We start from the raw sequence: 15859 nt of genomic DNA, 5'->3' as shown, positions 1-15859 counted from the left end.
CCCCGGGGGGAGGAGGAGGAGGAGGAGGGCACTGGGTGGGGCCGCTGCTGTCTGCCTGCTGTGTGGCAGCAGAAGAGGCAGTGCGGAGCTGTTACCCAGGCGGGGTCTTTCTTCCGAGGATGCGGAGCTTTCTGTATGCAAAGCGGGCAGATGGAGGGAGTCGGGGTGTTTGTTTTGTTTGCGGTTCTGCGCAGAATAGGGAGCTAGGTGATACTTCAGACCCCTAGGTAACTCCAAACAGGAAGCTATGGCATATTTATCCCGTTTAGGAAGCGTCAAGATCCGGCTTTATTTACACTTATTGGTTAGAAACTTTTAACACTGCCAGTCTCATTGGTTAACTGTACTCCCCGCTTCCGTTTAAAGGCACGGTGTCCTTTTAAATCAAGGCGCATGTTGAGTGAGGAGCAGTCTTAATAGGGGAGGGGGGGTTCCTTGAGTCGGTGGTCCCCCTCTCCCCCTGTCCTCCTTAGTTTTTGTTGACCTCGTGTCTCGTGGCACAATGTTTCCTTTTTTGTCATCTCTCAAGGTTCCTCCTCGGGAGATTAATGGTTATGATGTTTGTTCTCTTATCTCGGTTCTTGTTATTCCTGGTAACTCTTCAAGATCGGTATAAGGACCTTTGCCAGCTTCTGGTACTCCTCAATGATCTTAGCTTTGCCATCAAAAAAGGCTCCCAAGAAACCTTAAAGAGGCCTTCTAGTGCCTGAGGGGAGCCTAGAGGAAAGCTGGGGAGAGACTTTTTACAAGGGCATACAGCGCCAGGATGAGGGGCAATGGCTTTTAACTGGAAGAGGGTGCATTTAGTTTAGACATTAGGAAGATATTATTTCCTGTGAGGGTGGCGAGACACTGGCACAGGTTGCCCAGAGAAGCTGTGCCCCATTCCGGGCAGTGTTCAAGGCCAGGCTGGATGGGGCTTGGAGCAACCTCGTCCCGTGGGAGGTGTCCCTGCCCGGGCAGGGGGAGTGGAAGTGGATGCCCGTCCGTGGCTTCTGCCTGCGCCGATCCAGGCCCTTCCCTGCTTGAGTTCAAGGTTCCGCATTCCCGCTTCCCCCATAAGGACCGGGAGCTACGCGGCCCGGGGGCGGGTCAGAACTGGCGGCCGCCCCTGGGGGCAGAGCTCCGGTCCGCGGGGGGCCGTGACCGCCGATCTCCTGAGGGGGTGGGAGTAGTAATGCCGGTCACGGGGCAACGTGGGAGAGGCAGAGGTCCGCCTAAGGCTGGCACAGCGAGCTGGGCTGCGAGGTGAGGACCGGGATCTCGGTCCCAGGTGCCCGGCGGCTCTGGCACAGCCGCCATGACAGGGTTTCCCCGCTTCCCTGTGTCCTCCGCTCGTCAGAGGCTGCGCGGGGTGGGATCCCAGGGCCGGGGTTTGCTACAGCCGTGGTCACCGCAGAAGGCGCGGATCATTAGGAAGGAAGGCGGGGAGGAGCCTGCCTGGTGCGAGAGTCTTCATAGGAAGGTGTAGCCCTGCCTCTGTCCTGTAATGACTGTATCGGGATTGCAAGGAATGCCTTGTGCCTGCATGGATGCCTCTGCTCAGGAAATTACAGAAAGCCTACTTCAGCCTCTATCTGCCATTTTTCTTTTTCTATACCTGCTCCACTATTCCTTCCATCTGTTTGCAGAAATGGGATCTAACAACTCCATCTGCTGAGCAATCCTCACTGCAGTTAGTTTCACCTGAAGCTCTGGGAACTGATCACCAGGAAACCAGTATTTAAGTAGAGAAACTACGTCGGAACAGTAATTACAAAAGAAGTTTGCTGTTACAGCCAGACTTAAATGGCCAGTCCTGCTCTCCTTGGAGAAACACTCAGTGCTTTAGTATTTCTAGCTGCTCTGGTACAGTATTTTCCAGCATACATACAGCGCACATCAATGATTTTAACATATGCAGTGTAATCAAACATCAGCCTAAATGATTCTGTGATTAGCAGCTTCTGAGGTGCAAGGTACATCACACAATATAACAAAAGATGTACAAACTACAGGGAAAGGATGAAATTTATGAAAGCTGCTTTCCAGTCATTGAAACAGTACTTCTCTGGCCTTAGATGATTTTCAAGCTCAGTTGTATGGAAGGATTTTCTTCCTCCTGATTTAATACGCAGTACTTCCAGGGTGTTTGCCTTGGACATATAAAAGAGTACAGACTGGAGTTTGGAAATTTCAGGCTCACAGAGAAAGCATTATGCAGCAGCAGCAGCAGCCCCTAATTCTCTAGGCAGAGGAACTCACTCCATTCCCTGTCAGTCTTCCTCCATCTGCTCCATGCAGTTCTTCCAGACACACAAATCCAGAAAACTTGTCCTACAAGACTGGGATCTAGGAGTGGAAAGTTTAGGAATGTGAAAAAGAGGAAGGTATGAACTAGAGCAGTAGAGGCTTGTGATGGGAGGATTAGGGAGGTGGTGGCACAGTTTTTACCTAGACAAGTGTAGAGGCTAGCACAGACCAGCACTGAGCCACTGCTGCTGGGGTCCAAACTGGGGTCTGTAGAGCCCTCATCCACTGAAATTGAATTTGAGAGCTTTTACAGAATCAAATAAAAATTAAAGTTGGTGTGTGAACAGTAAAGGTAGTCAGAAAAATAAGAATGCCGTTTGAAAAGTTATTTCAAAATAACATTTAATATTACCATTAGAATTACATTAAAATGTAGTATCTAATACAATTAACCATTACTTAATGCTCTGTATTTCAAGTTCTGCTGTTCTTTGGCAGTTATCTTCCTTGCACCTACTTTCTCCTTTTTTTTTTTCTTTTTTTTTCTTTTTTTTTGCCTTCAGGAAAATGAAACCTTTTGAATATTTAAATATGTCTCCCGCTGTGTATCATGTGCTGTTGCTATGCCATGGCAAAGCTGAAGTGTCTAAAAGAGAAAGTCAAGCTAGGTTATTCTGAAAACAAAGAACTACACTGCAAAGCAAAAGCGTTTTCCCTCTTGTCCTTGATACAGAGTTCTAAGGAAAAGTTTTTCAGATTCATCTACAGTTAAGTTATTCTGCTTTGGTAGTACCAATGTTTGAGCAGCACAACCCTCCTTCATGTGGATTTCACAGCAGTAGCTGAAGAAGTAAAATGACTACAGGTCATATAGAATAGCCATATAGAAAAGTAATAAAGCTACACTGCTAGAGATGCATTTCAGTCTATGTAACTGCCCCACCACCACCTAAGCAAGACTTTTTTATTTAGAGCATTTTCCTTCCTATTCAATTATTACAAGATGTGCTTATATACTAAACTTTCAGTAATTTTTTTTTTGTATTAAGAATTAGATTCTGCTTCAGTGAAAGGAGTCTGCAAGTCACAAATATCTGAGGCCCTTTAAGCATCCATCTGCAGAACCACAGGATGAAAGCAAATGCCACATACAAAGGCAGGAGTTACAAGCAAGTGGTATTGTAGAAGGTAAGCTCATCTTTTATGTTAAAAGTGTTATAGGCTGAGTATGAGTTACAGATTCTGTTTTTTAATTTCACAACCACAGCTTGGGGGGGGGAGTTGTGACTGATGTCCAGTCCCCTGCACAGCTGAAATACAGGCAGAAAGAATGGAACATTCCCTCTCAATGGGAAGGATAAGAAAACCCTCAGTCTAAGTTAAGAAGCTCACCACCTCCAGTTAGGGAGGAAACTCTGTGGAGATACAGGTTTATAGCTTATGGGAGAATGTAAAACAAAAGGTTGGATGGCAAAAAGTTGTCTTAGATTTTAACAGCCCATTAGAGGGGTGACCTCACTAATGTTTATAAACATGTAAAGGACGAGTGTCAGGAGGGTGGAGCCAGGCTCTTCTCGGTGATGCCCAAGGACAGGACAAGGGGCAACGGGTCCAAGTTGGAGCACATGAGGTTCCATGTAAAGATAAGGAAAAACTTTTTCCCTTTGAGTGTGCCAGAGCACTGGCACAGGCTGCCCAGGGAGGCTGCGGAGTCTCCTTCACTGGAGGCATTCAAAACCCACCTGCATGTGTTCCTGTGTGACCTACAATATATGACGCTGCTCTGGCAGGGGGTTGGACTCAATCTTTCAAGGTCCCTCCCAATCCCTAACATTCTGTGATTTTACGTCATCTCCTTAGGATTTCAAGAGAAAAAGTATATTCCCAAGTATGGAATGCAACCACCAGAAAGCTGAAAAAAACCTACCAAATCATCCTAAGTATCATCAATATTCTCCTTGAAAAATATTGAAGATATCTACGTAATGAACACAAACATTTTAAAAACATCCTGCTCCATTTTTCAAGAAATACTTCAAAAGGATGACTCTTCACTTGTGCTCATTCCAAGAGTATTAGAGATCATGAGTAAATTAAAGTAATACAGATTATTCACATTCTTAGTGACTACACACATTACATTTCAGTCTTTCATTTTCCTTAACTGTAAAAATGCACAAAAGCTACTTAAGTTTCATGTAAACCTATTATAATATATACCCCATAAAACATTCAGCATTGTCATTGTAAAACATACTGGTCATAGTTTCATTATTTTAGTTTATAATCCAGAGATGGAATCTTCATATATCTGTCAATAAAAAACTGCAGAGTAGCCATCCATGTTTGTTGGGTGAGTTAAAAAAAAAATTATATTCCTGGCCTCACAACCTGGTGACATCAAACCATGCATTTTCTATGTCCTTTTTTCATTGGCAAAATCAAGAGTGGTGAAGTCCAGTGCCCAGCACATTTACCTCAGTTGCCATGCTCCAAATAACACAAGTAGCACCTAACAGTCTGCAGGTATATCTTGTAAAACCATTTTTCCTGTAGGCAAAGGTGTTTAAAAAACCTAAAAGAGCAGGAAAAGCTTTTCACCATGGAAGGATATGATGAAATTCCCCTCCCAGACAAATCAGCATTGCATATCCAATCAGATAATCCAGAAAACATGAAACTTCAATGGAGTCCACTTTCCTCATTTGAAAAACATTCTGCTAAGCCTTTTGTTGTATGTGTGGCTCAATGCTGCTTATCCTCTGCCCCTCAAAAGCATCCTTTGGACACGCAGCTGTGCTGCTTGGTGGTAGAACTAAGCCCACTCCCCGAGACCTTGGGCAGTGGCAGCAATGCAGTTCTAAAACAGGCTGCACCTTGAACACTGCTGTAGTCACAGCACTGTGATGATCTCCCTACATTTTTTAACACCGAGGAATAGCCAAATACATTCTTTTGTATAAAAAGTGTTAAAAAAAAAAAAATTCACTTTGATTAGGCTGTTGGTATACAGCAATTTATATTTTTACAGAATTAGCTTAATTTAGTTGCATTTCAGAAGTTGCAAAGTGACCTTAGCCACTGAAAGAACAAAGTTTTTTAATTAAAAAAAAGAATTATAATATTTTTAGTCAATTACTTAGAATAAAACCCCCTCAAGTAATGCAAATTACAAAATGTTACTGCATAAGTTTGTCTTTTATGCATGTGTTTGTCTTTTATTTAGGAATCACTAATACTGACGACTGCTATTATAGTACAGAGTTGAATTTACAAATATGTTATGTGCAGCTATTTGCACAATGCTAAGACTTATAAAATAAATCTGTTTGGAACTTATGTGATTTAGAAGTTGATGACAAATTAAAATTAAAATTAAAATTAGTTGAGGACAAATTAAAGAAAGCAGAAGTGGGCTTTAACCTCAGGAAATGGCTTATCTGCAAACTGATTGTGCACTGACATGCAATATTAGCTTTTTCTTAAATTTCCTTTCAGAACACAGTTCCAAAAGCAGGTTAAAGTTCTTACTTGAAAAGTAAGCAGATAAATGGTATAGCTGCTACTTTCACCAAGTCAAAAATATTCTTCCTTTATTTACAAAATCTCTTTAATTCTTCACATTGAAAACAAGTAAAAGAATGCAGTAACTATGATAAATTACCACTAAACCATACTTTTCCTTCCCCCTCAACAGGAACTAAAGAATCCTGCTTGTTAACACCCAACTCAGAAGCCTGGGTTTTTGAAGAGCACTCCATAACAGCAGCAAGAAAACCCAAAACATAGTTTCAAAACTGGAGAAAAAGGAGGAGAAGCAATGCAATAAAGTTTTCCCTTTTTTTGCTGCTTATTCACCATGAGCCAGATGTCTGATGTGCAGCTTAACTGTCCATGTTTTCAAGGAAATCACATTCCACACTCTCTTCAAGCTGCTGTAAGATCTTTATGCCATTACTGCCAAGAGAGTCCAGAGAGAGAGATGCAGAAGTGTGTGAGTTCTGGGACTCACTCCTCTTTGCTGTGAAAGCACAACACAGAGTGTTGAAGAAGGGCATAAGCTGAGTGATGCTTGATATAGAGGTGAAGTTCAAAAGGGGACATTTGTGCTTCTTGGAAATTCCCTCAGTGTCCTTTGTTTCCTGTAAGCAAACAAACTGAGATTTACAAACTGAGGTTTTGCATTAAGACAAAATGTTGCCATGGCTTGTCTGAGCCCTGTGCTACACGTGTTTTCTGTACTAAGAGCCCACAATTGAATCACAATGCAAAATGTATACATGGTGTTCCAAGTTCCATGTTCAGATTTGAGATTCCATTAAACAGAAGTCTCACAAGTTCAGAATACAGCAAATTTGTACTTGCCTTCAGAATCAGGTATCAAATAAAACCAAAACACCGAGCTATCTCTGGAAAATACTCCTATTTCCTTTTCTGAAATAATTTATATTAAACCTTAATGGCAATTTAAAATGCTATTATGGTAAACTTTTTTGACAAAGTACAGAATGCCTTTTTTAATAAACATTCTTCTATAAATGCCCTGTTTGAGGCCTATTGTTTTAATTGTGGTTGTGGGCATATTTAAGGGAACAATAGGAAAACTGCCTATTTTTTCCCTCACTCAAAAGCAATATGACCTCCTCAAGATATATATATATATATATATATGAAAGCAGGAAGATAATTTTCAAAAGCCTCATAAATCTTATTAGACTATCTGAAGATCTCTGGCCTAAATTAAAACCTTGTAATTTGTTTAAAAAAGTTAATGGATTAAAAAAAAAAAATTCAAGCGAAGCATCCTCTCTTTACCCCGTATTTCATCTTCAGCAGGTCCTTGATTCTCTTAATGTGTGGTCTGCATGCTTGATGATTTTCTACCAGATGAGAGGTTACAGTAGATGAATCTGTGTCTACCTCTGGGACAAATGCCCATTTGTACCTGAAACAAATTGATCACTTGATAAGAAGACAGAAAAACATCCTTGTTTGAATATACATAGTTTAATAGAGCACCGTTTTGTTTACAGAAAGAGCTGTTGTAACTATAATTTTATGCTATTACCAGATCCAAACTTGTTGTACAGGGATGTTACTATAATGTCAGTATTTAAAAGCAAGCAGATGAAAAAACTTCTTGAGTTTGTGCAAAGGAAAACCAAACAACAGTCTCTGTATTTCTCCTCTCCCAAATTTTCCAAGTTGGGGAACCTCCTAATGAGGATGGTGAAATTTTCCTACACTGACAAGACCAAATTGTTTTTCCAAATACCCCAAATTACATTTTTCTGAGTGCAAACAACTGCACTTCTAAAAAAGCTGATGGCTAAAATAATTTTAGAAGAAAACAGATCTGGAATCACTTTTAAAAGATAAGAACAGTAACAACTTGCCAAAGTAACCAGAGGACTTACATTTGAAATAACTGCATCTTGTCAGGTGGAAATGAGAGTGCTGTGTCCAAAAACTTACAAGCTGATAAGTACAAGGACAGCTCATTCTGCTGTATGTCAGATCCACCACCATCACTGGAGACTTTCTGTTTGCTTATTTTGCTGTTATTCCTGTGTTAGTTACAATTTAAAAAGGCACCATTAAAACATAAATACACTAAGTGTTTTTCATTCAGCAAAAGAGAAATGTACACATGTGAGCACTTCAACCCTTGTGCAACAACCTATTTCTTTCTGTATGAGCACTGTAATTGATATAAAATGGTGGTAGAAGAACAAGTAATCTGAAATATTCAGAAAAAAGTCAACATATTAAAATACTCAAATGCTGGCTTAGCATATCTTCTATTTCTCTATGCAATTGAGTACTACGTATGTTTTTTGAACCTATCACTCTTAGCTGCTGAAAAAAACCCTAACCTATGATTCATCAGTACAAGAAATACAATAATACAATAACAAAAAATAACATTGTCTCCTCCCTAACTCAGAGAACTCACTGAATAAATAAATACATATTTGCAAATACAAAACAAACAAAACTGTTGCCAGAGTTCACAAGTTCTCTAGCAGACAAATGGTAATTCTTACTTTGCTGGTTCATCTTCCTCAGTTAAATCTTCTTCCAGCTGTAGAAACGTCTGAATCTTTAAGGAAATAAATTATTTACGGGGTTGCTGAAATATTCATGCAACTTGATCACAAAAAAGTTATGCTTCACATGGTATAAGGAACCATAGACTCTTAACTTTGTCTAATGATTTGCAACAAATTAACAAATCATGCAAGAGATTACACTAGCAACAAGAAAATTAATGAAAAAGCTATTTTCTAATAATAATGTTAATTTTTTTGCCAAATTACCAGACTAATGTAGAACTATGAAAACATTTCCTTTATCAAACAGCAAGAGTATTTTAGGAAGAAGAAAGGGGTGAAATGGGAAAAAACCCCTCCATAAACTAATTATTAAATGCACATTTCAAATTACTACTTACCAATTCAGTAACCATAATTGGCCACAATGAGGTTAGATGCTGAGGAGAAATCCTTAACAAAAGAACTCTGAAGAAGAGAAACATTTGTGCAGCAACTATAGAAGTTTGCCCAACACGGAGGTTCTCAGTGAGACGTTCTGAAATAAATATTTAAAAAAAAAGTTATAAAACCCCAAAGCAGCATGGTATTTTCCTGAACATGTGTTGTTTTGGGAAATAAAAAGTGCATAAAGTGCGAAACAAACTTTGTGCTCTACCATCAGTGTTGACTCGAGTCCCTCACACTCTAATAACAAAACTGTGATTCAATAAAAGTCTAAAGGCATTGGTGGTTTTATATTGGACAAAATTTTGTCAAGACTGAAATTAAGGAGAACAACAACAACCCAAGAGTGGCTGGAAGACCACCACAAAATAACCATGTTTCTAGTTTTATTTCCCAACCAAAGACTTTGGATCCCATATTCCTGTCTCACTCTTAATGAGATTATTTATCTGTTATCATTCCAACATTCACAGCATCACAAATTTTGTTTAAAACTTTTCAAATATGGAAGCATGTGTTGGAAATCACGTGCCATTCCTTTTTACATGATTTATATATGTGTTACAGCTGAAAAAAAAAAAGGCAGATTGAAAAAGAGAAAGATCCTGACAGGATTAACTCCTGTAAGGAGAGGAGATCAGGCCAAACTGTTTGTGTGAATTTACTTTATGTAGAATTAAAACTTGTAATATATGTTAATGAATCTGTATTCATAACCAGTAAAATTCAGGGTTAAACTGAGAAAGAAGTGAACAAAGCAGCTGAGACATGTCATTTTCCACTAGAACAATGTAACCAATACAAGGTCCTAACGGGATTAACTTCTGTCTCGGAGATAATTAAAAGTGTAAATCTTGCTCTTAAGGCAAGACACTGCCAAGGCCATTTAGGTGCCAGCCAGGCACTGGGGCAGTGCAAACACCTGCAAGGAGACAGGATGAGGCAGCCCCAACCAGCAGATAAGGGAGAAATTATTGCAAGGGTCCAATTAAGAGGATGAAGTCACCGAAAACAGGAGAGATAAAGATTTCTTACTTCATCCAAAGACCCCCCCCGACATCTCTGCCCAGACTCCACCTGTCATGAATATTATAATTATATGTTGCAAACTTATGAATATTTATGTCACCTCCCCTTTTACTGTATAAATACCCTAACCCTTTCCCTTAACCCTTGGAACATTTTGTCCAGTGCGAGCTGGGAGTTCCCCGGATCAGAAAATAAATACCTTTGCTGTTTAAAGGCTCAAAACTCTGTCTCTAAACAGTTTTGCTTGGCCTTTTTGGGCTTCCAGATGAAATGACAAAGCTTACCTTGTATTAAGGGAAGATAGAGATGATACTGATCAATCTCTCCACTAAAGACAGCGAAAGCTTGACGCTTTAACAACATTGCTTTTTGCTCAAAACTTGGATACAGTTTTAAGGTGCTGCTCTGCATATCTATAACAGAGATAAGAATTATCTATCATGTAAAGACTTTGTGCATTTTTGGTTGAAATTAATTCCCATGTCCTGAAATCTTTTTAAAAGAAAAACTCTCTCTGGATTGTAAACCTTCATTCTTTTAGCAGACCTTAAAAAGAGATTAAAGCTTCATTTTCTTTTGAAGCTCAAGGCCACTTTAAGGGGTATTATCCCACCCTTTCCCCCAGGAGTTATTCTTCTACAGTCTCCTCAAGCCTGAATTAGATGTCAAAGCATATTGCTCAAAGATTTGCTGTACTGGTGTGCCACATTCCTCCTACAGCTCAATGCCCATACACAGACACCTGCAAAGTTAGCCAGAGTCTCCTTGCTTTCTAACAGGGAATAGGTGCAAAAGGTCACACTTCAGCAACTTAAAATTATGGCCAAATGTAAATGCAAGAGTTTGACATTAGCACTTTTAGAACAAATATATTTACTGTGTGTTTTAGACATGACCAAATTACATAACTAAATTAGCATAGCTTTTAGCTGTGAATAAAGGTGACAACATAGACAATTGTGCAGATGCAATATTGCCTGCATTTTACTGATACATTAATATATTAAAAATGCACCTAATAGCTCAAATGCAAATAGATTTCAAAACAATGTAGAAATAAGTTATCAGTAGCTGATACTTACTCATCAGATCTTTAAACATAGTTTTCTCATGTGTTAGAAGATGATCAATAATGGATCTCCAGCTGAGTAAGATACAAAAGGAATTGGATAACCACAGAAAGTTTTGGTATAGATTCACCTCAGAGAAGATTTTACTCAAACATTTCATACAAGGAAAGTTTCCAAACAGTATCCAGTATACAGATTCTGGTTTAACACACACTGCATTCTAGGTCCTTCAGCTCTGCTGTATGCAGGACCCTAATCAATAAGGGGAGTATCAGCATAAGACAAGATAATTCTTATGCACTATAATAAAAACTTAAGTACTTATTCAGTAGAAGTAGTGGTTCAGGCCTATTTTTAACATTATTACATACTATAAGAAAGTACTTAACAATTTTTTTTCCTGTAGTAGCCATTCTCCTTCAAAGTCTTTCTTTGCAAATTCAGAATTGAATCTTAAGAGTGCTGCAATCTCATGTCTTACTGAGTGCATGAAGTATCCATCTGGAAAAAAGCTGGATCCATATACAGCTCCAGAACTTCCTTTTTCCAGGCTCGCTTGGTGTAGGCATATCCACTCAATGAGCTGAGCAACTGAGCACCAGCACGAAAACTAGGAATGTTGTAGGCACTAGGGATAGAGAACAGTAATGATAAATATATTTATTTTTGATAAATGTATTATTTTTTTTTCAACTTAAGTTCATGTAACTAGAAAATAAACTCCAGGGTTCCCTAGAACTTCTAACCCAATTCTCTCAATTGAGAGGCATTCTGTCAATTCAGGCTATGTCTGCATTAGCCCATAAGTCAGAGGTGTTAAAAAAATGAGTGGATATAGATAGCACTTCAGGACATGGTTTAGTTGGCTGGGTTGATGGTTTGACTTGATGATCTTAGAGGTCTTTTCCAACCTTAATAATTCTATGATTCTTTGATTCCTGGGGGAAATACAGCTTATTAGAATGGGAAGTGGGGGGTGAGTGGATTGCGGGGTGGTGCAAACAGAAGGAAAAGCAAAAGCATTAAGGTGTGGTCAAAAAAAAATCAGACTTAATGAAAATTCACATGTTCAAAGAGAGTAGTCACCTGTGGTTGCGTAAATAAGGAAACACATAATAAAGCAAACGTGAAATCAATGGCACAGCTTTCTCCTTCTCGTCACTCCGGTAAACCATGTCCAAAAGAGAAGCAAGAACCTTAAAAACAAAAAGAATGACTCTTTAACTCTCTAGTTAGTATTTCTGACAAAAGGGGAAAGCATGCAATATTTCAGACTAGAATGTATGTGCACATAGGATGCCTCAGTAAAGACTTAAGTTCCCACTTAATCTACCAGGAAAACATAATGTAACCTCTGCTCAAAAATATTGAACAACCACCCTACAGATGAGAGCAGCAACTACAAAACTGTTTCCTACTTACTTCTGCAAGGAGAGAAAGAGCTTGGACACTGTATATTGAAGGAGCAGAGGCAGAAACCATTGAAGATGGTGCCACTGATGTATCTAAAAGAGGCAAAATAATTTAGTTTTCCCTCTGGAAATGTTTAAATTTTGCTCTTACTTTATTTTCTTCCCAAACAGAGCTGGGTTTTGTGTATTTGTATTACAGTGGAATGCTTCTGGGCAAGTTGCCACAATAACATTGCTCATGCCCCATGCTTTTCTTTCCCAGGTACTGCAAGCACCTGCAGTAGGTTTTCATCTGTATTACACAACCTGTAGATATTACTAAACTTGCTTAGGCTGATTTTGTTACTGGAAGATAATGCACTTTTTTGTTTTATTTTATTTTACTGGTCTCATGCAAACTACATACTACTGAACGCCTTGTATTCTTCTTTGACTTGAGCAGTAGAGAAAAAGCAGCAGAATGTCAGACAAAACCACATTACCATTCACATCTTCAATGTTGAAGTCATCTGGTAAAATCTGAGGCTGAGCTTTCACTTCTAAGTTCCGGCTAAGCCAACTGGTTTGTTCCAGAGAAGAACCAGCAACAGTCCCTACAGCCTCCAAGATTTTTTGTGTCACTTCCTATAACATAACCAGACAATGTAGCATCAGATGAAAGCTATTGTCACCTGGCCAATCCAGCCATATAGAAAAAATGTATATATACATATGTACACACACACATACACATATAGACATTTTGATGAAAAACGTCCTTTTTATATGGAACATGTCAGGAGGATCTGAAGCAGGCACTTTTCTATCTTAAAAACATAAATACTTCTCTTGAGATCACTTCAAATAAGAACAGGCAAGAAAATGAGAAGCTGAAAAAACTTTGTTAGCTTAGGAGGTTTTAGTCATGATTTTCCACACAAACCATCACCACTAACATAGTATCAATTTAGCATCAGTCCTGCCACACTTTACATTAGATGTCATTTGTCAGAGACATGATCTGAATTGTTCAGCACCTCAGAAATGGCATAGTGATGCCCTTATTGTTTTGAACATTGCTCCTTTTTATTCCTTTTATATTCACAAGCCATTAAGTGAGGTGGGGTTTTATTGTACGGTAATCTTTCTGTTAACATTTAGGTCTTTTTATTAGGGGTAAGAAAAACATAGCATCAAACTGTGTACATAGTCACAGTTAAGCAGTTTCCATTGAAATGAAAAGCTGGTGACTCTAATGAAACCAAATCCCAAGAACCTAAAGCAATGCAGAGGTCATTTGTGAAGAGGCTGTAAGATGGCAAAACTGTCTTTTTATCATCATTATCATTTTGCTAGCAAGTCTCTGAAGCAGAAGTGGAGATTTAATTTCTCTGTTGGCACATAAAAACACTGTAACCATAACATTGGCTCACCTCATACACAGTCACTATGTTGACTCAGAGCCAAAAGTGTACCCACATAGGTAGGGCTTAAACTGTTCTGGAGAAGTTACAATCAGTACAGGAAGAGAATCCAGCTCTACTCCACCTCTTCCTTACATAAAAGGTAAGCTGACAGTCATTTATATTGCCAAATAGAGATGCTCTTCAGGGATAATTATGCTACTATTTTCCTAGATAGCTTTGAGATTTCAACACTTACACGTGACATAAACACGGCATCACACTTGTGTTATGATTTAAATTCTGAGAAAAATTACTCAGGGAAAACAGCTCTGTAAAGTCCATGGCTACCACTGCAATTTCAGGCATTTTTGACAAAATTTTGTTAGAGACATTCTGTGCATCATGTCTCTCAGATTTGTCTCCCATATCTACCAGGCCTAAGCCAAAGCATATGGATGCACATTCACACAATCTAAAAGCACAGATGAATCCAGACAAAAAGTACAGGTCAGACCATCTTCACTTTTACTTAGGCATACAGTACTAGCTTTATGAACTAAAAGGTATACATGTATACACTGTACCTGCAAGTCTTTTTGGTCTTTCTTGTTTTCTAGAGTAGGTGTCCTAGTCACAAAGTCATTCAGAGTACTGTGGGAAAATCAATTCACTCTGAGTTAGTAATTGGACAGGTCTACTCGATGCATCTATAAACCACCATCTCTCTAGTGCAGTACCTGAGAAGAATAAAGTATCCAGGAGGAGCCAAGTTCAACTGCACAGACTCTTTGAGAAGTCCTAATAAGGACTGGAAGTTCTCCTGCAAAGCTGAGACAGGCAGTCTGACAAAAAAGCAATACCAAACCACACCAAATGTGAAGTTAGAGTTAAGATAAAAACAAACAAACAAACAAACAAACAACACATATGTGTAACTTGGTGGCCTAAAAGCTTCCACCAAGATCAGGTCTTTAGATTTTGTCCTTTCCTAGCTGATGCAAGATGGTGTAAGTCTCAAGCACCACAGGCAACATGCATACATCAGTAGATGGCAGCAGCACATGCAGTGTGGCAGCCAGCACTGTAAGAGGGCTGGGCCTTCAAGGGGAAGAAAGGGGACAAAGTTTAGCTAACTGCTCCACTGCATGCCAGCTGACTTTATTTCCATAGCTTACTGCATACAGTATACTGTACAGTCTGATATATCCCAAGACTTCCTTATGAGAAAAGCCAAGTATGTAAATAAGAGTTTTAATCAAAGGAATATTTCCAGTCAACTGCCTGACCCATGACATGTCCAGAACAGACTGAAGCCATAGTTTTATTTAATTTAGAAGTTCTCCAAGCAAAACAGAACAGATAAGGAGAAAGTTCCTAGGAAATTATACAAATATCTTGCTAACGAGATGGCTGAAGCATGGTGCTCAACTAGGATGAAATGAGGCTTTCAGACCGGCATTATCAACAGATCAAGGGAACATAATGTCATAGCCCAGTTATTTCATGTCTATTTATTACTGAAGAATGAAGTAGCAATAACCATTTCCTACATAAAGGTGTTCTGTGACATTGTGACACAAAGATCAAAGTAAAGCAGAAATAATGATGCTGGCTGTTATCCTAACAGCAGTCAAACAGAAAAATCTCTTTTATTATGACTGAATTACCTTTGAATGAAAGCATAACTGAACTGCAGCACTGGAATATCTACAAGAGATTTCTGAAAAATTAAAGTAAAATCATAATTATTTACTATCAGGAAAAAAAAGAAGGTCCAAGCTCTTTAATACTCATGTTCAATAGTTAACACACTCTTCTTTTTCTTTTTTTCTTTTTTTTTTTTTTTTCACAGCAATATGAGGGAATTCAGAGCCTTAACAGAGGACACTCTATTGTGTCCTTCTAGTTCAGAAGGAGTCACACTGCTCTGGGACAACCACTACAGTTTATTCAGAACTGTAGGAGCTTCTACAACGGTGTGCATAGTAGCAAAACTGGTTTCCTTGAAACCCAATTGGAAGATTGTAGACTTAGTGTTCAGATGAGGATAGAAAGATAGGAATGTGCCACTGCATATATGCTGCAGCTTTACAAAAATTATCAGCAACTTTGGTACTGGAGGACTTCATATCTTGTCTTAACCAATAACTTCTCCAGCAAAATATTCCGAAGGACCTACTTACACTGATGGATCAATACACTGATACATTCTGGAAAACAACTCTCAGGAC

General features: G+C 39.1%; 1 protein-coding gene across 1 annotated transcript in view; it reads right to left on the bottom strand.

The window, feature by feature from the left end:
• Positions 1-5714: 5714 nt before the first annotated feature.
• DOP1B (DOP1 leucine zipper like protein B) overlaps positions 5715-15859 on the bottom strand; it is a 47224-nt gene continuing 37079 nt past the window's right edge. The window contains exons 24-37 of the mRNA XM_030466417.1: positions 15296-15348; positions 14366-14470; positions 14213-14279; positions 12726-12867; positions 12254-12336; positions 11918-12027; positions 11313-11459; positions 10844-10905; positions 10046-10174; positions 8687-8823; positions 8280-8335; positions 7650-7799; positions 7048-7177; positions 5715-6374 (exon numbers count right to left, since the gene is read on the bottom strand). Coding sequence (XP_030322277.1) covers positions 6117-6374; positions 7048-7177; positions 7650-7799; positions 8280-8335; positions 8687-8823; positions 10046-10174; positions 10844-10905; positions 11313-11459; positions 11918-12027; positions 12254-12336; positions 12726-12867; positions 14213-14279; positions 14366-14470; positions 15296-15348 — 1629 coding nt within the window. The 3' untranslated portion in view covers positions 5715-6116. The remainder of the gene's footprint in view (positions 6375-7047; positions 7178-7649; positions 7800-8279; positions 8336-8686; positions 8824-10045; positions 10175-10843; positions 10906-11312; positions 11460-11917; positions 12028-12253; positions 12337-12725; positions 12868-14212; positions 14280-14365; positions 14471-15295; positions 15349-15859) is intronic.

Source organism: Calypte anna, chromosome 1, assembly GCF_003957555.1.
Source record: "Calypte anna isolate BGI_N300 chromosome 1, bCalAnn1_v1.p, whole genome shotgun sequence".
NCBI lineage: Eukaryota > Metazoa > Chordata > Aves > Apodiformes > Trochilidae > Calypte > Calypte anna.
Note: the sequence above shows the minus strand (reverse complement) of the source record. Positions and strands in the feature narration are given on the sequence as shown.